This window comes from Takifugu flavidus, chromosome 21, assembly GCF_003711565.1.
Source record: "Takifugu flavidus isolate HTHZ2018 chromosome 21, ASM371156v2, whole genome shotgun sequence".
Classification (NCBI taxonomy): Eukaryota; Metazoa; Chordata; class Actinopteri; order Tetraodontiformes; family Tetraodontidae; genus Takifugu; species Takifugu flavidus.
The window spans coordinates 8,281,982-8,308,320 of record NC_079540.1 but is presented as its reverse complement, the minus strand read 5'-3'; the positions used below and the strand labels follow the sequence as shown (position 1 = coordinate 8,308,320).

At 43.3% G+C, this 26,339-nt stretch overlaps 1 protein-coding gene across 1 annotated transcript in view; it reads right to left on the bottom strand.

The window, feature by feature from the left end:
- akap9 (A kinase (PRKA) anchor protein 9) overlaps window positions 1-26,339 on the bottom strand; it is a 43,457-nt gene that overhangs the window by 12,972 nt on the left and 4,146 nt on the right. The window contains 26 exon segments of the mRNA XM_057021259.1: window positions 145-264; window positions 664-896; window positions 1,756-1,794; window positions 2,404-2,521; window positions 2,815-2,909; window positions 4,790-4,952; window positions 8,639-8,871; window positions 9,658-9,791; window positions 10,073-10,188; window positions 11,497-11,772; window positions 12,114-12,434; window positions 13,205-13,259; window positions 13,992-14,226; window positions 14,462-14,567; window positions 14,637-14,734; window positions 14,881-14,998; window positions 15,076-15,146; window positions 15,250-15,397; window positions 16,488-16,544; window positions 17,700-20,453; window positions 20,543-20,740; window positions 20,833-20,988; window positions 21,109-21,258; window positions 21,992-22,054; window positions 22,564-22,608; window positions 25,405-25,677. Coding sequence (XP_056877239.1) covers window positions 145-264; window positions 664-896; window positions 1,756-1,794; window positions 2,404-2,521; window positions 2,815-2,909; window positions 4,790-4,952; window positions 8,639-8,871; window positions 9,658-9,791; window positions 10,073-10,188; window positions 11,497-11,772; window positions 12,114-12,434; window positions 13,205-13,259; window positions 13,992-14,226; window positions 14,462-14,567; window positions 14,637-14,734; window positions 14,881-14,998; window positions 15,076-15,146; window positions 15,250-15,397; window positions 16,488-16,544; window positions 17,700-20,453; window positions 20,543-20,740; window positions 20,833-20,988; window positions 21,109-21,258; window positions 21,992-22,054; window positions 22,564-22,608; window positions 25,405-25,677 — 6,375 coding nt within the window.

Sequence of the window (26,339 nt, the reverse complement as noted above, 5' to 3'; positions counted from 1 at the left end):
CTGATTTCACTCCCAGTATCACGGTGTCATTTTCAAAGCAGCTCTATTGTTGTGCTGCCTGAGCACAGCGTTCATGATCACTGAGATGTGCATTAAATATTCAATCACAGTGCTCTGGCAGAGAACCGAGCGTTCTCCTATTACCTCCTGGTTTCTGTGCTCAGAGCCAGGCTGCTGCTTCTGCTGGGCCTTCAGCTGCTGCTCCAGTTTCTGGATCTCCTGCTGGAAGAAGTCTCTTTCGTGTTCCCGGTCGACAGCTTGTTCCTAAACATCAATAGAAAAATGGAAAATCAGACCTTATTAGCAAAGACATCCTGAGTTTAGCAGTTGCTTCGTCTAAAATGCTCATCAAGATTAGATTAGATTAAGATTAGTAGATTCAGAGTTATCGAACCACTGCTTCACTATCCTGTTCTGAAATATTTATTGATTACATGTTGAAGTTAACCTATGTTTGCTTTGATTCTGCAGTGTGATGTTATCTGATATGTTTACATTCATATTCATCTATTTGTATGACCTAAAGGACAGCATTTTAAAGCGTTACACTTCATATCTAATGATTTTATCACAAACCTAAAGTGTCATCATGGGTTTGAATACAATGGCTGGAAAACAGAATTTATATAAACGGGAATGTGGGACAATATTTCTGTGACTTACATCAAGGAATTTCCTGTTTTTCTCCAGCTGCTTCTCCAGAGCCTGGATTTGCTGCTGGAGGTCTCTCCTCTCCATCATCTGAGTCTGCTCCAGCTCAAACACCCTGCTGACCTGCTCCTCCAGCTCTGCCTCCAGAAGCTTGTTGTGCTTCAGGAGGTCCGTGTTCTCCTTTTCTGCCTGACGCTGAACCTCCACCTTCTCTTTCATCAGTTTCTCAGTCTCCTCGAGCAGGTCTAGGAGATACAGATACACGAGTAAGCATCATTTTCTGACTTAGACGATTACATGACGTACTAGTTTTTTCATTCATGTTAGCTTGCAATAACAGACCAGATGCTGAGATCCCGAAGAGCCTGAAGTGTGTGTTGTTTAATTCAATTCCTGCTTGTCACACTCTCAAGTGTAAAGTAGTTGCACTAACTTCGGACTCTTCAAACATCTCAGTCAACTTTCCAACACGATGAACCAGGACCAAACACAAATGCCCATCATGATACTTAGTATTTGCCTTCACAGTGCCACCAGTGAACAAGCCACACCGGGTTAACCAGGATCAAACCCCCGCAGGATTAGTGCAAAAGTAACAGGGTGAGTGAGAGTGCAAACGACGGAACAAAGGTGGACAGCCCAGACAGTGCAATGTCCATGCCCAATAAGCGTTTACAGGCAGGGGAGAGGGACTTCGGAAGAGCCAAACACCACACTCGCTCAAAGAAAAGCTGTAATCAGAGCATTTATGCATTTAAAGTATATTAATTAAAAATAAAAGATTCTGAGAGATTGACAATTAGGAAAGAATGGTCACATATAATTCCCCGATTACTTTCATTTGCCCATGCTCAAAGAAGTGCCAACACCGACTCCAAGACGATCGAAGTGACAAACCGGGACAAAATTAGGTCAAAATGAAAAGCTTAGGCAAAAGGTTAGTGAGTGAACAATTTCAGTTGGTGAGTTAATGGCAAGCAAGCTCCAGGCTTTGTTGGCGAGGTGCTGGATCAGGGTTAGAGAGATTCACCAACACTTAGCTACAGTGGACAAATAGAAGAACACATAATGAATATGACTGAGCCATGCTCAAAGTGGACACACCTGCTTCAGGTGCTGCAACCATTGCAGCTTCAACTAGGCCTACAGGAGGAATAAGAAAGCACAAGAATGTAACATGCTCTTGTCTGTGTCATGAACAGGAAAAGGGACGGCAGAATGGCAGTGCATTTCTGGAGGAGTCAGTAACAGCCTAAAGCTGTGGACAGGACGGTGGGAAAAGAGGCTTGTCTTAAGAAACTGGCTTACTTCATTCCTGGAAATGAAAATACTCACCTGTGCGCATGAGAATGAACAAATGCAAACCTTTCTGATAATACGAGTCATGAAAAAGAGGTTATTATTATCTTTCAGAAAATACCAGCAAATGAATGATTGCCTGTTGTACAGTAGGTAAAAGATGCAAGAAACAGAATCCAGAAATAAACCTTTGCTAAAACGTACAGATTGACCAATATTTATGGGCCGAGAATAAACTTAAATGCAGCACTGAAGCTGCTTTGCTAGTTCCACCTCAAGTTCTACGTCCTGCATGATTCAAGTACCTTCAATGAAATAGATGCTAAAGCCAGTTTTCTGGACATGTTGAATAATGCTTGATAATTTACTTTTGTTAGGAATGAAGGCAGCCGGCGGACGATCTTCTGAACCAACCGTGTTTCCCTTTCACATAAGAATGACTCAGATACGTACGTAGCTCACGGGGCCCGGCGTGCTCCCGCATGGCATCCTGTTGTCGGGACAGCAGCTCCCGCTCCTCCTGCATCTGAAGTCTCTCCTGCTCCAGCTCATGCAGCCGGCTGCTGGTCACCTGTACGAAGGGTGAGAATGGCTTTAGTTGTAGGCAGAGTGCTTTCTAACTTAATTTGCCATCAAAAATACATCATCCTTCGGTTGCTATGTTCTACAGTAGACATGCAGTACAGGGAATTAGAGAGAAATAACTCCTATTTCATTTTCTTTAATGTACCCATCGTATATTTGTTTTTCCTGAAAGGAGCCGCTTGTAGCTTTATTTGCATACGATGACTGAGATGCACCAGCGGCCTTTAAAGGCTGCGAGGCGAATGTCAGACGTGCTTCTCTGCAGCTGTAGCGCCTCACCTGCAGCTCTTGCTCGAGGCTCAAGTGGAGTTCCTCCTTCTGGTGCAACTGTTCCTCCAAAGCAGCCCGTTCGCCCGTGTAGCCATCGATGAGATCTGGACATAGAAAATCAGTGAAAAGGAATAAGTGTGTTATAAGAAGCACAAGCTAATCTGATACAAATAATGGTGATGCAAAGCCACCAACACGAGAGCTGGCAGACAGACATCAGAGCATAAGGAAGAGGGACGTAGACGGAGCATGTATGACCCATTTTGCTTGACATGAAGTACACTGAGCTGTAAATACAATGAAACGCTCCATCATTGCTGTACTGCGCCGTCACAGGTCAATAAGCATGAAGCAGCGCGTTGTTATTCACTTCATAGTTATGGATTCTCGCACGCCAGCAGACTGACAAAGGTTTCTTCATTTACAGATGCAGGCAGTAAAATCCTGCATTTCTGGAAGCAGCGAGCCTTCACAGGTAGCATTCACGTGCTGCTTGTGCTACCAGGAGATAGTTGTTATTACAGACGTGCCAACAGGAACCAGAGTGTGTAAAGTTTGTTTAAGGAGGGATCTTTCTAAGATACACAGCGTTCAGAAGAACACTGTCCACCCAGGACAGCTTTTAAAAACCCATGTCATTATTATTCCGTAACAAAGCAACTTTAGATCATAAGTTCATCTTCTTAATTCTCTTATTTTCAAAAGGAATCATGCATCAATTAACAGAACTATTTTAAGCCACACCCAAACCTTTATTTTTTTCCCTTGTACCGCCCAGTAGATGAGGCTTGATGTCCATGTGATAAAAGACACACACAGAACACGCCTACAACAAATACAATGGGATGGTGAATAGACTCGAATACGCCTTTTCATAATGACACAACAAAACACACACCTCGGGACTGGACTTTGATGTGAGGTGCTGTTGTCAGTAAAAGCTCATTTTATGTTCCTGGGCAAATTATACAAACGTTTTTGGAAATACTGCCGCCAACCACCACAGCAGAAATGGAGAGGACCTGGTTGTCTTTTCCAATGGTTTAACCTTTTGCCAGCCATATTTTGGATACTGAACTTAATCAAACGATATTAAATTGGTGCCCCAAAATCACACCACCTGGACCTTGATTTATTCCCTGTGCTCAGATTTCAATGCTTTCAGATGCTCCTTCAGCTTTGAGATAGTTTAAAACGCGGCTGAGGGCTCCGGACGAGCGCATTTTTAGGTTTTTACATCGTAAATGATGAATCTGCAGAACTAAAGGCAGATTTTTGTTAGTTGTGTCCTACGTTAATGCGATGTTTTTCCCCTTGTGTTCAACAGCTCTGCCCTTTTAAACTAAAAGGGCAGAGCTTTTTTATGGTGACAAATATTTGTTAAGCTTAAGCACAAGAACACAGAGGACAAACTTTAACAAGGATCCTCATGTAAGAGATAAGATCTAATTAGTGAAATCTGTAAAATCACCATTGGTGCACGTACAAGCCATATTTAAAGAGCCGACAGGTGTGAGGCACAACTGCCAGCTGAAGTCAGTCCAGGCTACTAGGCTGTGGTGTGAGGGAGATTAGACGGGGTGGCAACAGTTGGCATTCGAGGAGCTGCTGTCTATGACGTGGCTGCGACATCCTCCATACGCAATGATGGAAAAATGTAATATATAGTAATTATAAGAACAGGTTCACTTCCAAAGTTTGCAGTTGTCCTAGACAAATTCAAACACATCATCTGAGATATAAATCAGCATTTGCTGTCACTCCTGAGAGCCTCGCTCCTTCTCCTTTCCAACAGCTGATCCCTTCTCTCCCTGTCAGCCTCCCTCCCCTGACACACGTGTCTATTTATGGGAGCCCCTTAAGGCTCCGGGCTGCATCACCACTGGGTTCGATGCGCCATGAAAATATTATCTTCGTTAATTCGGAGATGCTTCATTGACGAGGAAGCTTTTATAGCAGGATAGATTGACGGTAAAGCGCGCACCCTCAGCTCGGTGGAGCTCCAGGGCCAGCTGCTCACGTGCCCTGGCCTCCTCCGTCAGCCTCTCCTGCAGCTCCTCTTGCTTCTGTAGCAGCTCATTCATCTCCTGGTTGTGGCGGAAAGACTCCCGCATCAGCTCGGTCTGGGTCAACCGGGCATGTTCCAGCTGAAGGAGGGAAGAAGAAATGAGATGGTATCATAAGTGGTGGCTGTAGAAGCAGCGGTGATTAACTTTACCAATTGGTTTTAAATCGTTATAATAAACGTCAGGAATTACACAGCTACGCGACATCTGAAAGGAACTTCTTGTTTTGAAATGAAACCATATCATGTAATTTGGTATTTTTGGATATAACTGTCCAATAAGCATTAATGATAATTGAAAATAATAGGAATTAAATCCTAAATGATGACGCACAGTTGCACAGTTTACAAATAACAAGCCCAATTTTTAAATGATCCATTTAAAACAAGAGGTTGTTATTCTTACAGTACAGTCAGCTACAAACTGAGAGATCAAGTATTCCAAGTTTGTCTTTTTGCCCCCAACTTTCCCAAAAAGGCATGCTGAAGAATACACAAATGTTAAAAAAGACACACAAACACTTTAACTGCCCAGGATCAAGCCCTCGTGGTGAGACTGGGAGGACCACTAACCAACTCATGTGCATGGTTTTATAACCCACCAGTCATCACAGTTATTTCGAACGGCTCCATATCTTCCTGAGCAAAGGTCTTATTGTAATATAATGAGAACCGGCAGTAACGTGACCCTGCTGCATCAAAGTTCTATAATCTTTAAACCTGTGTCTGAAAGGCAAACCTGATAGAGCTTCTTAGGAGTGCCTAATTCTAACCAGATTATATCTGCACGCATACATGAGTTATTAAATTATTGATATTTCACTTATAAAATATTAACCACCAGCACAGCTCTGAACCTCCGAAACATCTGGAATACAGTGTCCAAAACAGGATGTGTTACTAGGCACAAACTTACTGTATAGGGAGGAGTGGGCAGAGAAATTTTGGAGATCACCTTAAGCAGGTGACCGTCAGTACTGTGATTGACATGTGAGATCTGAGTCTGCACCACCACGGCGTTTTTGTCATTCAACGTGCTGCAGAGTGGAAAAGGTCGAGGAAGAGGAACGCGAGACTCCACTTCGTAGACATCCTTGTCCTCTCCTTCCAACCAGGTCGAGCTCTGCATGCTCGAGTTCCAATAAGAGCGATAGGAATCCATTCTGCCGGAGAGCTGGGTGTCAAAAATACCTCCCAAACTTGATTTTTATGTTGCGGCTGCTTTTCTTGACTCATCAGAAGAGGGTTCCATTTGTCAGTCTCCTCCTGGCTGTGAATAAAGTCCAGTGGGGAATGTAGCTGTGAGCAATGTCGTGGAGAGCTCCAAGCAACTGTTTCTATGCGTTTACCGCAAACACAAGTGAAAACAGCGCGGGGAGAGGATGACAGTCATGTCACCTCGAGCCCGTTCAGCCTAGTAGAGGTAGGAGAAGTTGTGTGTAAACACTCCTGCGAACAAATCTTCTGCGAATCTTTAGTCCTACCAGAAAGAGTCATCATCCTGATCTGGAGACTTAAACACTTAAAAAGACGATTGCAGGAGGTGTGTCTCCACAAAGCCCAGCGTTCCGCCTCATCGTGTCCTCTTTGCAGATCTCCAGCTTTCGCTTTGACCTTCTTTCTTCACAGGAAAACCATATCATGCTGCTCGGTGAGTCTCACCCCCTCCACGTCTGTTCCACTCGCTCTCTCTCCCGAGATTCATTCACAATAGTAGGCATCCGTAGCAACCCTAACCTGTGGGGAAGCCTCACAGGGGCCCCTTTTAATTGTTTGGTCCGAGCGGCAGCCAGCTGGGGGGAAAATGACAGCACTCAAGTCTCGCGTTCCTCTTTGCACTGCCGTCATTCCCTCTGTACGCATGCTCGTATTCCCGCGTTACTCACTGCATCCGGCTCCCTCTCCTGTCACGCAAGGCTTATTTATCCCAGGCCGCCTCTTGTGAAACAAAATGAGTCTCAAGTTCCAAAAAAGAGGGAAAAGAACCTGGAGACTTCTGAGCTACTTTTCACCACTTTTCTTCCACTTCCTACACTGATCCGAGTAAATATGGCAGGGAAGCGGGTGTGGCTTCAACCTTTACAGCCTGTCAGATAGGTAGGTTTACAAAGAGATCATGTGCTCCCACCACGCACACAAATTATCCAAATACACACACCCAGCCTGTATAAAGTCGTCAAACTGGATTTCTGCTTTGTGCCATCAAGTTGTCTGGATGTGCTGCCTCCCGCTCCTACCTGCTGTCGGCATTTCTGAGTCTCACTGAACCATCTCACTGTGTCAGTGAAGAATCTGTGAGCAAACATCTCTAGAGGGGAAATGATTTACAGCAGCCGCTCAAGAAAAACAGTTAACATTCCCGGCTGCCTCACTGGATCAGGTTCTTTTAATGACGCCATTACAGCGTCGGCAAGACATGGTAATCCAACACTCACAGACAAGAGTAAAGTACACCAGATCAATAGAGGCAGCAGAGCCATTGAATGATCCATTAGCCTTTGTTGATCCCAGGTTTACTGCACAGTCAAATGCGAGTGCTGGAAGCCCGGGTTACATGTATTCAAGGGATCTTTACTGGGGGTTTGAATTACTTTTACTTGTGATTATCTTCCAAACAAACCTAAATGCTGAGTTTGACCTTCAGATTTAACGAATACATTTATGGCATTTTTCCTTGCTTCCTATTTCTAAGGAAAGGATAGATTTTTGTGGATCGTAATCAAAATCTCATTAAATGATTCAACCCTTACCCAACATGCACTCTGTGCTGTAAACAGGCGTTGCAAGAATTGTGATGCTGGACGTGTCATTTCTTTAAAGCTATTTTTAGATCAGCGATACAAAACTCATCCCAGCATAACTAACACGTGAATTTCAGCCAATGGGAAGCCACGCAGCGGAGTCAACTACAGTAGTAAACTCACTGGCCTAGTTAAACGGGCTCATCACTCTGGGCCCACACCAGGCACATATTCATGCACAGCCTGAGGGAGTGGACAAGGGTGGAGCAGCGCTGCCATGCAGCATTATGATTGGCTGGTCAACAGAGACAAAAGCTCAGTGTAAATACCGCGTGTATCTGTAGGCAACCAGTGGAAATGAGGCAGCTCTTTTGTGTGTGAATTCTACACAGGCCAACTTCGTTGCTGGCCACATTCTGCAGCCTCATCCTCATTATGTCTCCATGAGCAGGCACAGAAATCCACAGTGGGGGTTGGCCGTGTCGAGCGCGGCTATTTAAACGTTCTGACAAAGCCTAAATGTGTCACTAGAGCTTTACGTTTCCCTTTAATCCACAAGCAGGAATGCTTAGGATTCTTCAGACGTCTCAACCACCAAAGAAACCAAAGAAATCAACATTAAAGTTCTGTCTGATTTTTAGATAATCCTGAGCATAAATAAGAAACAGTTTAAAACTCTTACTTTAAAAAAAAAAAAAATGTCGATATTCATATTATTAGTTACTTATAAACCAGTTCATGATTAACGTAGTTAAAAACACAGAGAGCCAAAAGCATTCAGTTGTTTGCATTCACCTTGGCCAAGTTTTAGTACATGTTCCTTCTACAACACCTGGAGAGTTTAATATATATTTAAATGGAAGTACATCTAAGTTTTAAAGTTATGCATAATGTCCCTTAATTGGTTTGCTTTTGAAGCGTTATCGGGTGATGTATTTCAAATAAGACATTATCTGTTCATTTGAATCACTGCGGTTATCTAAACGTGGGCAGTATGGAAACTACATATCACTGGACTTGATTGTACCTGGTTGGTTGTGTCAGTGATGACCATCAACATCTTCTCCAGAGCTGCTTGGAGTCGGCTGCTGATGCCCATTAGATAATCTTCACTATCTAGCCGAGTTCCGACTCCAAGCAACAAGCTATCGATCGTTTGATGGGACATCTTAAGGCTCTTGTCGGCTTCCATCTCTCTGGACCACGAATCTGCATCTTCTGTACTGGGCTCGCTGCTCTGGTGACATTCTGATGCGTGACCTGGTATTGTCAGAGGAAGACAACACAACCAATTTAGCACAGACACACAGGAGAGCTGGGATGAACGGATAATAGAAGTGTGTTGGAGTGGTCTTGGAAAGAGCACGACCAGATAAACGGAACAGGATTTTCAGTCTTAGAACTAGAATTCAGCATGATTTGTAGGTTGTATTACAGAGAAAGGATTTTTAAAATTACAACCATGTTGCATCTTGTGCATGTAAAACAGATGTTTGATAAATTGATACCACACTTGCAAAGAATCTAAACCGCTGTTGTGGATAAACACATTCCATGTCGGAGAAGCTGCCCGGGCAGCAGACATGTGCTCAAGTTAAGGTCTACGTGATGAAACCTGTGAATTAAACCAGTGCTGAAATATTCTTTGGCAGTTTTGACCTCAACACTGTTTGTCTTGACTTGAACTCTTGTTGCAATAAAACACTAAATAGTTATAGAAAGTGTGATGCCATGTGATCAGCCATGCAAAGGCCTCATTTGCTTGTGAACATGTGATAACTAAAGCAGCATCCATCAGCCCATCGCAGGGTTCACAGGTTGCTACAGGCTGCCTGCAACATTTGTGTAACACTGAATGATTGTTTTGAAATGTATCTGATGCCTGTTCACTTCTCAGTATCTACACTGCACATGCAAAGCTGGAATAATATAGAATAACAGGCACAAAGCAAAACTCAGATATGTGGTGGAACACTGAATATGTGACAAAAGCTCCAGTGTTTCTGCTGTTTATCTGTTCACTGCTTGAAGGTCTGAGGGGCTCACTGGGTGGGGTCGATCCACTGGAAGCAGCCAGACTCTGCATGTGGAGACTCAGGGTTTCCTCTGCTGCTGCTGTCGTCTTCAGGACCTCCAGCAGGACTTGACTCAGATTCTCGTTTGTCTTAAGCAAGATGTTTCTAAAGAAAGACGCAACTCTGTTAAATGAAACTGCTATAAAGGAAAAGAGCTTGGTCATCATCAGTAGCGCTTTAGTAGGACTACATTAAATAAATTTACACATTAAGCACATCGATCATTTAACCCTATCAACCACAGTCTGTCAGAAAAAAAGATTTAAGGGTAATTAGGAACTACTTGTGAAAGTATATTTATATCTGTAAATAAATGTGACAGGGGCAGCTTTAAAAAAGCTAAAGCGAGAAAGAAAGTTTGAAGAAAGTCTTTTTTTTGCCATTACCTGTCTGGAGCCTCGCCAGGGTCACGCAATGTCAGTTTGCCTCCATCCTCCTGCGTTCTCTCCAGCCTTTCTGACTCTCCCTCTTCCAAATCTTCTTCTTGACCATTTTCCCTCTTCTTTAGGTTTTGGATGGGCAACAGGGAGAACACAGACAAAAGTCCTGTCATTTCAAAGTCATAAATGGATAAAGACACAGCTGGAGAGTCAAGAAGAGCATGGATGTGTTTTTGCCACCACTGGCAAAAGTCAATTCACCCAAGGCGAGCTGAGGTGAGGTGCAGGTATATCCTGTCCTTACACAAGGATACACTAATAACTCCCACAGGAGCCCAGTGGAACAGTAGTTCCTGCAGTCATGGCAACAGGTGAACCTGACGCACAGCTGCAATCGATCGGTTGAGAGCGCCGCCCTCTGGTGCAAACACAGCATTACAACTGTGTCGCTACGCTTGCTTCATTCTCACTCCCGCTTTGCTTTTGCATGATGCAAATAAATGACTTCCACCAGCATGGCTGTGTTTTAATTAACTCCAGGGGAAGTTCAGCAGTTGGTCTGGGTTGTTTTATCCCCACACATATGTGTTTTTATTATGTTTGTCAGCTGCAGTAGTATTACATTGACTTGTGATAACAAGTAGTAGGACCTTTATGACACCCACGTGTCTTTGTACTTCAGTCATGTGAGAAATTTGAAACCAATTCAGCTCATCTCAAAAGTGTGTGTGTCTGTGTGAAACTTCATTGAATTTAAATTTCCTTAATACAGTAAAATCTTTGAATTGAACAAATTTAAAATCAATGAAGTGCATCCTGCTATCTAATGTAGATGTTTTCAGAAACCTTTCATATAAATGCTCCTAATGCTCACCAACAGAACGGAAACTGACAGCTATGACACAGTTAAAGGCTAATCATGCATTAACTGGTTCATGAAGGCCTGGAAGAATATCAGAGAAGCTCTTCAAAGCAAAAAAAAAAGAATAAGAAAATCCCAGATCATTTTTTTACCACTTCTCCTGACTAACAGAAGCTCCAATTACCGTTCTACCTTCAGGAAGGGCGAGAATAAACACTTAGTGTTAATTTTCACAGCAAGACTATTGTTACCAATAATATAATGGGACTGCAGTTGATTTATTTTTTTGGTTATTTCTGTTTCCAAATCCAGCGCTAAGTCTCAGTGTCGCGAGGAAGCTGCAACCAGTTGTATGTCCAACATAAATAAACACTAGTTTTATCATTTCAATATTACACAGAAACAACAAATCCATTAAATCAAACATTAAACGATTACTGGATAAACAAATGCTAAAGTAATTCATGGATAATCTGCATTCTGACAAGAGAACCTGAAAATAAATGACAAAAAATCAAAACTGAAGACGAATTATGTTGAGTAAAACACACATGTGAGAAGCACATACCTGTTCTGGTCCTGATTGGATTTTCTGCAGCTCTTTTTTTAGCGTTCCGATGACGATGTTCCTCTCCTCCAGCTCCGTCTTAAGCCTCTCCACCTCTTCCAGCCACGAACTCAAGGAGGGAGAAGCTCTGGGGGTCGGCTCTTCATTGCCCGTCTCCTCCATCTGCTCTGGGCCCGACTGCACGGTCTGCATGGAGCTGGACCTTTGGCAGGAGCGCTTGTTGAGCCGAACCAGTTCAGTCTGCTGTGCGAACTGCACAGACATCTGAACAATAGCCTGTCAGACAGGACAGGTCAAAAAAGAAAGACAGCTTTAAACTATTTACCACAAAATCAGAGATATAATAGTGCAGCAACAGAATGTTAGTTTGGGGGGTGTAATAAAGAATAAAACATTTTCTGTATTTAGCTTAACTTCTATACAGTGTATCACCCAAATGTAACACGCTTATTACAAAACACACTTGGAAGAAAGAATCAATCATTTTTGGCTATTGGTAATCGATGTCACAGATATTTCTTTTTTTTTTTTTTTTTTTTTAAATGAATCAAATTTTTTCTGCTGATCGCTCTATTGCCCAACAGACGGGTGTAAAAACACCAACTACGGACCCCTACCTTGGCAACTTCCTCCTCAGTTCTCTCCCAATCCTGCTTCTTCCCGTGCACGTTCTGCCCAGCAGCCGTGCTGACCTCCTCGGAGCGTCCAGAGCGGTGAGTATCGTTAAAGTCCTCCTCCTTCTCTCTTTTCCGATCTAGCTCCTTCTCTTCTCGGACCCTCCTCAGCTCCCTGTTGTGCTGTTCTTTGAGGGCAGCTACTTCTTGAACGTACTTCTGGTGGAGCGTTGTCCTCAGTGCCTGCAGCTGCGCAGCCAGGCCCACGGACCCAACAGGCGAGCGCAAATCCACACCTTCCTCCGACTCTTCCTCGCCCGGCTTCTGCGAGAACAGATTAAAAATCAAAAGTAATCCAAAAGCAGCTGCATTGTGATAAAATGGCAGACAAGAAATGCAAAATCTGCTGGAAAGATAAGCTCCTCAGGAGAATTCCTGTCCTCCTAGCTGTGTCTAGATCCTGCCCCTTCACCACAAATAAATACAGCATTATCCTCTTCACTGGAAGATAAAGAACGTCTTATATTTATTTAAAGCCAATATTCCCCTAACACACTCATCCTCTGTGTTATAATGATTCCCTGTGTGCTTAACATTTAACAACTTGCCGCAAGCTCCTACATTTCATATCCTAGTTAGCGCTAAGCAAAAATCTGTTTCGGTTTGTCTCCAGCTCCACGTCACTCTTCTCTCTCATATCTTTCCACACCGTGGCCGCTTTGAGGTCGGAGCGAGATGAATGTTGAAGCCGGCGTGGCTTAAATAGAGGGCGGCTCATTCACGCGAGACAGAATCCTCCTTTTGTGCAGCCACCAAGTTTGTCTCCTTAGCTGATGTGATATGGTAAAACTGCAGGTTACATAACGTCCGACCCTTTTAATGGTTTAAAGATGTAGGCCTGTTCATGTTGCTGCTTCAGGAGCAAAGCGGGAGATTTAGGGCACATTTTAGCCTAAGGGTATAACCGCCCCCCTCCCACCCACCCTGTCATAGTGTCTTAATGCATGTACGCGTTTCAGCTACTCGTTAAGATGTTGAGATGACATGCGTGTGACGTGGAGGATTTAGAGGACAGTAAAATGTTTCAGGCTAACCTTTTGGAGCTCCTCGCTGTGCGCCTCACTCCACTCAGGGCCAGATTCTGTAGCCCTGGACGGACAGAAAAAAAGAACCCGTCAACCAAATTTTTCAAATTTTCTTGTCAATATTAAAACAGATTTTTTGTTCTTTGGAATTCTGAATTTCATTTCATCAGTTTGTCTATGGCAGTATTGGAAATACAACCACATGAAAAAGATTTGGAATGTTGGAAATAAAATTAATTCCGGACTCATTTCAAGGTGATCAGAAAAAAAGATCAAAATTTTCCAAAAGGCTAATGAAGGAGAATAATGGATCATTCATAACCTTTCAATAAAAACACAGAATCTCTGTTAAAACAAAGAATGGTACTCTGTGTTTAGCAATAATATTCTCAGCAACACGTAGATTATGACTGGGAATGTTCTGCAGAGATATTGATGAAGCACAAAGTGAGAAATGTGTAAATAACAGTTTACAAGTAAGAAACCTTGTAAAGACTCTGCCCAGACCTGTTATGATGAAAGCACCGTTTGGACTGATGTGACACAATGATTTTATAATAAAACAGTCTTAATATATATTTTATCATTAGCTAACATGTAAATGTTTTTTGCATTTTACATTACACAACATTCATGTCTGACAGCAGGTAACAGCATTGTTGACGTAAGGTGAAAAAGCTCTCTATCGTCTTTGAAAAAGTACTTATGGAAGAAAATGATTGCTTCTCATTTGCTTCGCCGAGGTCTGCAAACAACAAACTGTCTTCCATAAGTGGAAAGAATGTGCAATCATCACCTGGAGTGGGCCTGAGCTCTTGTGACGTCCTGCAATTGCTGCTGCAGCATCAGGAGCTCGGTGAGGTAGCGCTCCTCCGTCTCTGTGGCCTGCTGCTGGTAGTGAGCCCTGAGGCACTCCACCTCCTCTCTGTGGCTCTCCTCAAGCTGGAGCTGTTTCACCTGTTCTTCAGCCCTCAGCCTCTGCAGTTCCTCACTAATGCAGGCAGAGGGTGTAACAGTCTGTTCTTCCACATCTAGAAAGAAAATAGAGAGGTCAGGTGAGAGGAAAACAACAGTTGTCCTTTCGGCTGCATAACAGGGGCAACTGAACAGAAGCAAAATGCACCTGCACCATCGCACGGTGAGAGACAGACGGGGAGAATTACGCTCCGTCTTCTGCTTTAATAAACAGCAAAGTTCCACATTAAAGGAACCAGACATTAGTGTTTGACCCGTTTCATTTATTTCCATGGAGAGAAGCACCTTTACCTTTACTAGAAGATGAGCTCAACCCGGCAACTTGCCCCCGTAGGGCAGAGATCTGCTGCTCGCTGCTGCTCTTCAGATCATCATACGCTGTTTGAAGTTCGATGATCTAGGGGACCGACAGACGGGTTAGCGTGTCTCCGATCACTGTGGCTTTAGAATTATGACCTGTTTTAACCTTGCTCCCGTCGTCCCTCAGTAGAGACTGAAGCTGCGACAGCCGAAAATGTTCCTGCTCGATCGTCTCCTTCAGCTGCTGAAGATCTCCGTAGAGCTCTAGGTGACAGCAGTGTGATTTAGATGAGAATACATGTTAATGGTGGGTCTAAATTCACTGTAGAATTTGAAGAAGTGCATAAAGTAACATAAACCAGAGCTGCTGTTTATAGTCAGTCATTATTTATTTTATTTTTACAAATTACCTCTTGCCTCCCTTAGAACAGAGGGAGAGTCACTGGTGTCCTCCCTTTTCAACGGAGGCTTCCATTCCTCTACCTCAATGCTCTCCAAAAGCTTTTCACCAAATATCTTTTGGAAACTCTGGGTGCAAAAGAACAAGGTTACCTGATCAGGTCATTTGGCGGCTGTCAATAACAACGGCCTGTCATTAAAAATACCTTAATGATCTCAGTGCATTCTTTCTGGACAACTTGCGAGACGTTAATACTCTGAAGGAGTTTTGGCCCAGCTAAAAAAAACCAAAACAGGGATTTACATATATGTAACAATCCAAATTCACCAAAGAACCGGCAGAGAGAAGAGTCAGGCGATGCTGTGATGGATCTCCTCACCCGGGTCTCCCCGACCGCTCTGCTGCTGCAGCTTCAGCTCCAGCGAGTGTGTGAGGGCCTCGGTCTCCTCCTGCAGCAGCTCAAACTGGGCGGCGTGGATCTGAGAGAGGCTGAGGCGCTGCGCCTCCATCTGCAGCCTGCACTCTCCCTGGAATCATCGTGGAACATAGAATAAACCACAAGGGCCATCTACAGAGTATCATTAGGCTCTGTAAATTAATAAAAGTAATCCATCCCGATAATTTAGAACAAATTCAATAATGCAGCAGTTGAATAAATTAACTGGCTAAATGACTAAATAATGTAATTCATCCGTCCTCTTTTTATAACAGAGCCAGTATTCATCGGTGTTCTGCAATTATTCCTTCGAAGAACACAGCACAAAAGGCAAACAGTGAGTTCTTTTGTGGCAATAATGCATTATGTATTAGCACAATTTGCCCGGGTTATGTAAATCGTCAAAAGGGCTTATTTCACCTTTGATGTGACATGTACAAAGTGCACTCTATATTTTGATTAGGGTGCATTTCTACAGCTCTGTCATGGTATAAATCCCCCTTTTCATTCCATGTGTGGAAGGTCGTGTCCTTTCAAACCTCTAACATTTGCTCGGATGCTGATTACAACCTTCAGATAAGTGCAGATAAATGGCCAACAATGAAAAATATACCCTAAACAGCAGCAGTTCTCTTTCCACATTTCATCATAATGATACTTTTGCCTACAAATCAAGATATTTGATGTATTACGTGATCGTTGTGTGTAATTTTAATGACCTATAGAATATAAAAAGGAGATTTCTTTGATTCAGTTGTCAGATTTCAGCATGCCAACTGATACAATCCTAGACTATGTACTCAAGCCAGCCAAGAGACTTTTACTACCTAGAGCAACATTGGAAACATCAATGTTATAATATAATAAAAATCCATTTCTTATGTCTGGTTCTGCTAAAATTACAATTTGTGAAATTCTCCTTTATGGAAACTGTGACATTTGTGTATTTTGCCTGTAACTGTCCTTCTCACCGTGCGGCCTTGCATCCAGTGACGCACAAGGTGGGTTTATCAATGTGAAATGGGAAAATATGCAAATGTTTGCATTCAAGAGTTTGATAAAATCAAAAACAAATGCTAAGGTGAGGCTTACTAATGAATTCCATTTCAGATGAACAACTGCTGAAAGCATTTTGCGATGACAACGAATCGAGGCAGGTCGTGAGCTTGTGTAACACTTACGTGATCGGCCCTATTTTCTCCCTCCTGCACGTCGTGTCCAAGCACATGTTTCCTCACCTGCATAAACAAAGGGATGAGAAGCATTCAAAATCATTACTTAGGTTGGTGTTTTAAAACTACATTATCCCACTTCAAATGCAGCTGAATACGACACTCAGGGATGAGAAAAATGGGTGCACCATCACTTCCTGGGGGGGGCAGAAAGCAACTGTGCAGAAATCCTCTTAATCAAACGATGTTATTTTCAACATCGGCACTCTGGCCGTTATCTAGCTTGTTTTCCCTCTACAGAATTAAGCATGTGGAGGAGCTACATTAGAAGTTGCGTAACACGTGTGTTTAAGTTTACACAGGGCCGCATTGCTCATATGGACAAACAGCAGAGCGGCAGAATTTAGGATTAATACGGAACACGAGGTTTGAAAATTTGATGTCACCAAAGCATAAAAGACTGTACAAATAATAAGATATAGACTGATTTTGACCAGCTGTGTTCCAACCCAGGAGGGGACAAAAACATAGGAAAATGGATGTGAAATGGTAAACAGGTGGATTGAATGAGGCTGAAACTGAAATATACACACAGACGCAGACTTATCGTAGGTAAAATAACTTCTCACTTCACACCTTTACGTCCTGCAGGAAGGAAAGAAACTGGAATGTACGAAACTGAGCTTGAGGAATAAGGCGCAGGGGGTGGAAGCGGGTCATAAATATTGCATCGAACCCCTTCAGGAGCAGAAACAAGCAGAATACCGATGAAGTCTTGACACTTTTGCTTCTTTTTTTTTACATTTTTACTGATATTCTTTCCACAAACTTTGCGTAAGTCCCTGCATAAAACTAAAATAATTTTCTTATTTTCCCACACAACAGATTGTGGTATATCGTGTATTTTATGAGCCTACGGAGATTAGGGCAATTAGCAGCTATAAGACGGAGCGTGCTTGTCCGATTGTGTCGGCAGTGATAACTGAATCTCCTCAGGGTCGTCATTCAGCACACTGACAATAAATCTACAAACAAAAGTGAGTTGTGCAATATATAAAATGCACAATTGCAGGGGTCCTTTATTCAGCTTTTGCTGCCCTCTGAAAGCTATTCAATCGCTCCATTATACATGGAATTGGATGAACGGGATTAAACATGAAGCAAAGATGCAGGGTTGTTTGAACAGAAACTAATAATCTGCAGATGCATGTGAGTACCTACCGCTCTGTTGATGGAGTCTCCGTCTCCCTGGTACCCGTCTGTGGAGTCTTCTCTGCTGTCCGTCTCTTGTGAACGTGACATAACCTGGCTCTCCATCTGAGGCTGCATCCTTAGCTCTGCAGCACTTGTGGCTCTCTCTTCCTCCGCTGCTGCCTGTTCCTCCTCCTCATCCTCCTCCTCCCATGTTTTTTGCTTTCCCCTGCAGTCTGAAACAGCGGTGGCCAGTCTGCGTTCCTGCTTCGACCTCTGCCGCCGCTTGCGTCTGTTTGACCCTGTTGCTGTGGACTTTCTTGGGGAGGATCTCCCTTCAACAGGTCCCTCCTCTGTAGGGGCGGCTGCTGCCACCGGGGAAGGAGTCAGCGTGAGCCTCTGGAGCTCCAGAGCCTGCTGGATATCATCTCTTTCCGATTCTGTCGCCTGCAAGAGCGACTGGAGAGCCTTTATCTCCTCTTGCAAAGACTGAATCTGAAGGTGATGCTCCTCTGCAGAACAGAGGGGCTCAGCGGCTCCTTGTTTTTTGATCTCTTGCGTTCCTTCCAGTGTTTTCCCTAAGCTCTCGTTCTGTGTGATGGCTGCCGCAGTTTCTTCCCTCGCTCTCAACAGTTGCTCCTCCAGCTCTTTCACTCTGCTCTCTGTCAACATCAGCTGCTCCGTAACTTCGGAAATCCTCCCAACCAGGCTTTCCTTTTCGTTTAACGTAACGCTAAGCTTCTCCATTAGCTCAGTGGTGTGCTTTTCCTCAGTTTTAGTGCCACACTCCTCTTGAATTTGTGACTGAAGTCTGGCAATTTTTGCCTCAAATTCAAGCGTCTCCTTCAGGCTCCTTTCCTCCAACTGCGTCTTTGCCTCTATAAGACATGTGTACTCCTCCTTCAGCTCCTGATAGTTCACCTCAAAATTCTTTTCAGCGAAAGAGAAAGTAGTCCTCTGCTTCTTGATTTCTTCAGTCAGCTCAGCCACTTGTTGATGTATTTGAATATTCTCAGCTTCAAGTGTCTCAATCGTCTGATTTTTTGTGGCCAGTTCTTCTTTTAAATTGTGATTAGATTCAGTTAATGTCCCCTTCTCCACCTCCTGCTCTCTCCATTTGTTTTCCCAACTCTCTTCCTTTTCCCTTGATTTGATTTCGAGCATCTCTGTCTTTTTGACCAGCTGCTGAACTTCACTCTCCATCTGGGTCTGCTTTGCTCCTCTTTTTCTCAGTTCCACAAGCTCAACCTGAAGCTCCTGAAGCTGCTGAACGAGCTCATCTGCTTTAGAGCTGTGCAAGGCAATCTTTAGATCTTCCTTTAACTCCAAAATCTGATGCAAAAGCTCATCTCGCTCCATGACACACCCCGCCTTCTCAGCCTCTAACAAATGCAGCTTTTCCTCATAACCAACTCGGAGCTCGTCCGTCGTTCTTTCATGCTTAACTGCAGCCTCGTTAAGGAGGTTCTCGGTGTTCAGGAAGTTCTCCCTCTGCAACGCCTCCCGGAGGCTGCTGAGCTCTTCCTCGTGGCTGAACAACAGCTGGGTCCTCAGACGATCCAACTCTGCTTCCTGGGACTCTGCCATGCGGTCAAGAACAGCATCTTTCTCCCTCTCCAGCATCTCCAACTTGATCTTGTAGTTGGTTATCTCCGAATCGTGTTTTGCTTCCATCTCCTGGGCTTCTTCCCGAGCAAGGGCGAGCTCTTCTTTCAGATTCTCGATGATCTCTTGGAGGCGGCGCACTTCAGTATGGTGGCTTTCCTGAGTCGCGACGCTGTTGGAGACCTGCTCCACTTTTGCTTTAGCAGAATCTTGGAGAAGAGCCTCAACCTTGACCTGCAGATTGGTCTTCTCTTCAGTGACCTGGATAAGCTCGTGTTTGGTTTCATGGCAAATTGCTTGAGACTCTTCGAACAAGAACTGGAGTTCTTGAATCTTAACATTTAGCACATCCATCTCAACAGCAGTAGCAGCAGAGGTTTGGGACCGTTGGCTTTCTTTTAGAAGCTCCAGCTCAGCACGATGTTGAGTGGCCATCTGCTCCACTCTTGCTGCATGCTGCAGATTAAGTTCCTGCTTCATCTGGACTATTTGCTGGCCATACATCTCATCAAGCTCTGCCCTGAGAACCTCAAGCTTCCTCCCAGTGTCCTCTTGCATTTTCTGGATGGCGTCGCTCTCAGACAGGTTCCCCTGGTGAACGCGCTTCTGCAGATCTTCTATTGTGCCCATGAGCTGCATGATTTCATTTGATGACATGCGCTCTTTCTGCTTCGAAGCCGCGAGTTCAGCCTTACAGGTTCCAAACTCACTTCGCTCTTTCTCTCGCTCTAATTTAGAACTCTCTATCTGGGTTTTACACTCTTCCAACTCTGACTTTGAGCTTTCCAACTCAAGTAAACATTTTCTAAGGTGTGTCTCTTTTGCAGCCATTTGCTGCTGGAGTTCGTGGAGGCATTTTTTGGAACGCTCCAGCTCATCTTCGAGCCCTGTAATGGAACATTCGCGTGCTGAAATGACTCTTTCATGCTCTGCTATGATCAGGTCTTTCTCATCCGACCGGTGCGTGAAGTGTTTTTGAGCTTCCTGCTCTTTGATTATTGCCTTCTGCTCAGATATCAACTGAGTTTTTTCTTTTAGAGTTTGTGCAAATGAGTCCTCCGCAATTCTTAATTGCGTTAGTGACTGCTCCTGACCCAAAATGACTTTTTCCTGTTCAGCAATTAGCCGGTCCTTCTCGTTGATCCTTTGCCTGAAAAATTCTTCTGCTTTTCTTCCCGCCTACACAAACACAAAAAACAATTTACAATTAAAACCCCCCAAAAAAAAGATACGCACATCCTGTTGGTAAGAACAGAGAAACCTCTCACCGTCTCCGTCTCTGTGAGCTTGTTCTGGAGCTGCTTGATGTTCTCCAACTGCTCACTGCTACTCTCCTGGTGCTTGTCCAACTCAGCATTCATCTCGTCCACCTGCTGTTGGTACAACGATAGCTGCTGTCTCGCCTGGAAAAGATCCGCCGCCGTGCTGCTGTGGCTCGTGTTCCGCAAGGTCTCACCTGCCTGCAGCTGGGATTTGACCACAGTAAATAAATTCATGAAGATCAGGAGATCAGAATATAACGATAGGCCGTCACAGCTAGGTCCTCGAAGATTCCCACCTGCTGGAACTGAATTTGCAGCTTTTGGCTTTGTTCCGTCAGTTCCAGAAATTCTTTCATGATCTCATCTTTCTCCTCCCGAGCCTGCTGAAGGTTAGCTGTGAGCTGGGTGATGATGCCATCTCGTTGCTTTAGCGCAGCCTCAAAGTCCTGCAACTACATATGTAACATTTTAATATGGATTAAATGAGCATCAATAGTGATGTATTTACAGGATAAAGAATGAATTGTCTACTCTAAAAATACTAAATCAACTCATTTTGATAAAAGAGCTACCTGCTGCACCCCCTCTGTGCCGAAAGTGGCCCTGATGTCTTCAAGCTCTTCAGTCAGCTCTTCCACTACCTTCGTCTTTTCCGCTAATGCCTTTTCCATATCTTGAATTGCACCTGCCTTTTTCAGTTGTTGCAAGGGTTCCGCTTCATCCTGTAGGAAAAAACCCAACACTGTAACCTCATGACTCAGAAACAAGTTAAGTACCTACTTGTTATACAAGAGTGATTAGGCACTTGAAAGTTGGTAGCAAAGAGCCCAATGCGGAGTGCATGCAAAATATGTTGCGTATCATTTTGACAATGATTTTTGCTTTATTTGGAATAAAGTGTGATTATTGTGGCAAATCTGACAGCATTTTTTTTCAAAATACTTTGGTATTTGCATTCGTAAAGTAATGCTAATAAGTATTCCTCAGTGTTTAAGGAAATAGCTTAATATTTAGATGCTTTGCTAACAGTTGTTGGTTTCAGTTTTTAAATAAGACCGAAGAGAAGAGAAGATGTGTAGCGGTACTAATCAGCATCTGATTGGATTCTTTCTCCACTGGTTTATTATCACCTCAGTGACTCTGCATCAGAGCACCTCTTGAATGCCCCTCACTTCGCCATTTATCTTTCTTTTGACTGATTTCAGTTAATAGAAACCTTAGAAAGGCCAAAGGGTCCGGTCCAATTATAAAGATGACAGCCAGTTGTGTTTCAGAAACACCATTTAGGTGCAAGCGTCTTAACCATCCAACATGTGTTAACTGATTCAAGCAGAAGACTGTTAGTGGGTTACGAGAAATGCTGCAAATACTAAATCACAGTCATGGTTACTGTATTCAGTTTGCCAGTAGAGCCCAAAGCAAAGCCAAAAGTACTGCTTAATCGGATTACTGTACCCAGATAAAATCCTTTGAGGACATCACTAGGTTCTCTGTCACCTCATCAAGGCAGCCATTTACCTGTTAATTCATAATGTTGTCAACAAAACATCAGATACGAGTGAACTCCTCATACCTACTCAAGACTCAAATGAAAAAAGCAACTTTGAATTACATCTTGCAGATCTCAGGATTAGATTTCAATTCACCTTAACACAATATGCCAAAATATACCAAAAAGCTGATAATAATCACTAAGACTTGGTATAGTTTAAAAACTAAAGCTTTTTCTCATTACTGCTGTGCTGCTGATGTATTAACCAGAAGTAAAGTAAGTTAAAGAACTATTATACTCTGATTACAACCAGCGTAAACATATTATAAGATAAGTTCTATTCCACGTCATCCATGTAAATGTAAAGATTATGCCAACTCAATTCAAGCTAGACTTTACAGATGGGGACGGATCCTGAGTGTGCGAATGACGTAAGAGACACATTTTAAATATGAATGAAGCGTGGGCACAGAGACGGATACAGGACAAAGGAAAGTGAAGGTAATGACACCTCTGTTCAGAAATGCCCTCTTACCTCTGATGAGCAATCCTCAGCAGTTGTGGACACTTCACTTTCAGCCTGCAAAAGAAGTGGTCAAAATGCTTTAATGGAATGCTGCCATTTCAAAGTAGCTGCAATCAGATCAGGGAACAAATTCCCCTTCACCGTCAGAAACTCACATTTACCTCTTCCCTGCATCTATCTACATGAACACTGGCAGAGGAAAAGTATCGTTTTTTTAATTCCCTTTAGTCACCTTTTATTTATCCATTTACTTAGCATCATTAAGTCTCTCATCTTTATTTGTAAAATTCAAACGTCTCTAATGTCTCGACGGTTTTGTACTTTTCATTAAATTCACCAACACTGACGAACACTAAATATGATAACGAACAAGAATAAAGTAGTTAGAGAAACAACAAAGTAAATAAGAAAATATCTCACACCAACATTCAGGAAGTCTGCAGTCAGAAAGTTTTCAGACCATTTTTCAAGTTGTCGTCTTATGCTAAAATAAATTCCAAAAAAATTAAAATTCGAAAGCACTCCGACTCCAGACTGACAACGTGAAAGCAGCAATTTGAATATTTTTGAAAAGAAAATGTGAAATATTGCTCTGAGGCATTCAGACTGTCCTCAGTTGAATAGCTGTGGCAATAATTACAGCCTCCAGCCTCATGACAGCGATGACAGCAGCTTTGTACCTGGATGTGGAGATATTCTGACAGTGTTGCTTTCAAACTCTGTTGGCGAGGAGCCATGTTTGGGTGTCTGCAGAGCTGCCTGGGCGTACGCCACGGCTCTGGCTGGCCCAGAATATTCACAGACTTGCTCCTAAGCCACTCCTGTGTTGTCTTGGCTGTCTGCTCCAGGTCATTGTCTTATTAGAAGATGGACCTTTGGCCCAGTTTGAGGTGCTGAGCCCTCTGGATTAGGATTTCACCAATACTTGGCTCCATTCAGCCCCCCCCCCCCAACCCTGACCAGTGTCCCTATCCCAGCCAAAAGCACCCCTACAGGGTGATGTTGCCACCACCAGGCTTCGCTGTAGGGATGCTACTGGGCAGGCAATGTTTCCTCCTGCTATGATGCTTAGAACTAAGGCCAAAAAGTCCCATGCTGCTTATATCAGCGCAGAGAATCTTGTTTCTTCTTCCTTTTGATGATTCCATATAAAGAGTTAAGAATGACGGAGTGATGCAGCGGAGGCTGACCTTCTGGAACCATCCACACAAAGGATCGCTGAGCACCGCCAGAGTGACCATTCTTCCATTCCAGATGGAGGTCACTGTGCTCGTAGGAACCCTCCCTGCACCAGAGTCTGCCCCAGATCTGTGCGCCCCTACGATCCAGCCCCTGGGCTCTGGAGGCAGGTCTTTCCACCCCATGACTTGGTCTTCTCTCACTAGTCAGCTGCACCTTTCCCAGTTCTGCCCAGCTAACTGAATTAACCATCACCAGAAGGCTGAATCCACGTGTCACAGGCAGCAACGTTAACTTTCACTGTTAGTTTAATTGAAATCACAACATAACGTGTGACAGAGAAGGTATGAGGACCTTCTGACTGTTATACTGTCCACATCTGTGTGAACATCTGTCCCGTAGCGCTGGCTGAGCATCACTGATGTGTGGTTTTGGGTTTCTCCCTGTCTGCTGCAGCAGCTGGGAGTCAAAAGCCAAGGTTCTATCAGCAAACACTGTTTTCCCTTTTAAGGCTTTAGAAATTTAAAAAGGAAAAAAAAAATTGATGCCGACGTGTTTCCACGGCAACCTCCTCCTGCTCACAGAGAGCAGTATTATAAGAGAACCAAACCTCAGTGTTTAAGGGAGCAAAAAAGCAGAAAAAATAGAAAAATAAAATGACAGAAAATGAAAAATGTTTGAATTCTGTGTCCAAGTCTACGGTTTACATATTACATTATTTTCCTTTATTTCTTGTGCCACCTTTTTTGGCTGGTAATGAGAAAATCTCAATCATCCTTTTTTCAAGGTAAAAAAAAAAAAGACTAAACAAATGTGGGGAACATTTTCACATTTCCTCCTGTTGACCCATGTTGCAAAACCATGAGATTCAGTCACGCAGACACAACTCAACATGATCACCGGCAATTTCCTGTTTCCATGACAACCCATAGTTTTTATAAGCTGGATGAGCATCACCTGTGCAATGGTTAGAAATACAAGGTCGTGGAGCAAAGTGAAGTCCCTTAAATTGTTTCTGGTAGTATAATGATGACGCAATATATAAAATAAAAGAAATATAATCGTAATATTTAAAAAAAAACAACAATGGGCCATTAGTAAATCTAGAATTTGCTAAAACAAACCCCTGATTTTATTGCAACACTATTGTACATACAGAGCAATGCATGTAACAATGTAACCACGGTAACAACACTAATCATTTCTGAATTATGACTGGATTATATGGATTATATGCATGTTTGTTATTTAAGAGAATTATACACTTATCACTACGAACAAATGAGTAATTTTGTCATCAAATTGTACAAAATGTGGGCTTGAAAAATAGGAGGCAGTGATTAATTGAATGTTTCTCACAAAAGTATCTTTTAAACTATCGTTTTTGGTGGTTCTTCATACAGACGCAGCATCATTAGCTCAGTCCTGGACGGCCCGACATTGTCAAATATAAACACCACGTTTATTTAGGTTATCTACATCCACTAGTTTAATTTACTAATAGTCACTGCCAGCTATCAGTGTTCAAATAAAAATGTCTGGATGACCTACAGTCATATTGTGTCCATGGAAAACCAGATATTCTAAAGCTCTTTGTGTATATTGCAGGTGTGGAACCCCCAGCAGTCATGGCCTCTGTACAGTCTCATGATGTGTAGGTTACCCACCCACCTCTACAGAGTAGTTCTGATGGTGCTCCACAGTTTCTCCACTCTGCAGCATCCGGGTGAAGGTGAACTCTGAGCTGGGTGCGTCCTTATTTCCTTCCTGTGATCCATCTCGGCCCCCACCTGAGCTCTCTTCTCCTCCAACACCGTGCTGAGGCTCGACCTCCCCCCTCTCCTGCGAGTCCCCTTCCGAGTCTTCGGCTGACTTCTTTTTCTTCTTCTTCTTCTGCTTCTTCTGCGAGTCCGCGTAGGCTTTCCTCTGCCGGTACTCAGCCAGCTGGAAGGAAGAAGAAATCAAATTCAGTGCTTCTCCTTGGAAGTCAGAATCAGCAAACCTCCTTTAAGCCGCATCTGACCAGAACTTCCAGATCTGAAAGCAAGATCTGTCTGTTTAGTGACATTTAATCTACCCAGCACAATTCAGACCAACCTAATGTTCTTAAAAACCTCAGAGGGACCCACCGTTAATCCACACAGTTTAGTGAAACCCAAGTGAAACATAGTGTGCCCTCAAAAAAAACCCGGTCCGAGTGAGTCCTCCCTCCCTGGGTCCAAACAACACACAACTCTTGCTGTGCCAGGTACTAATCCTCATTAAAGGGATTACACTTCCCAACTATGTCAAAGGCCTGCCCTGTGTTAGCACCACCATTACGTTACTCAGCAACTAATGCAGTCCTGTTCCAGCTAAGTTACAAATAGCATCACTGTAATTAAACGCACCCACGACCAGGGAAAGCTATATTCATCAATATTAATTATGCCTCATCTAATGAACTAAAGCAACTGTTTGTCATCAAAAGCAACAGCAACAGTGACTGCATGTTCCTTTAAAGAACAAATCAAAATATTTTTTTTGAAGGATTATATAAGATTAAAAAACTAATTAAGAAATCTTAGTACACATAGGCTGGCTAAAGCAATATTTACACATGCTTG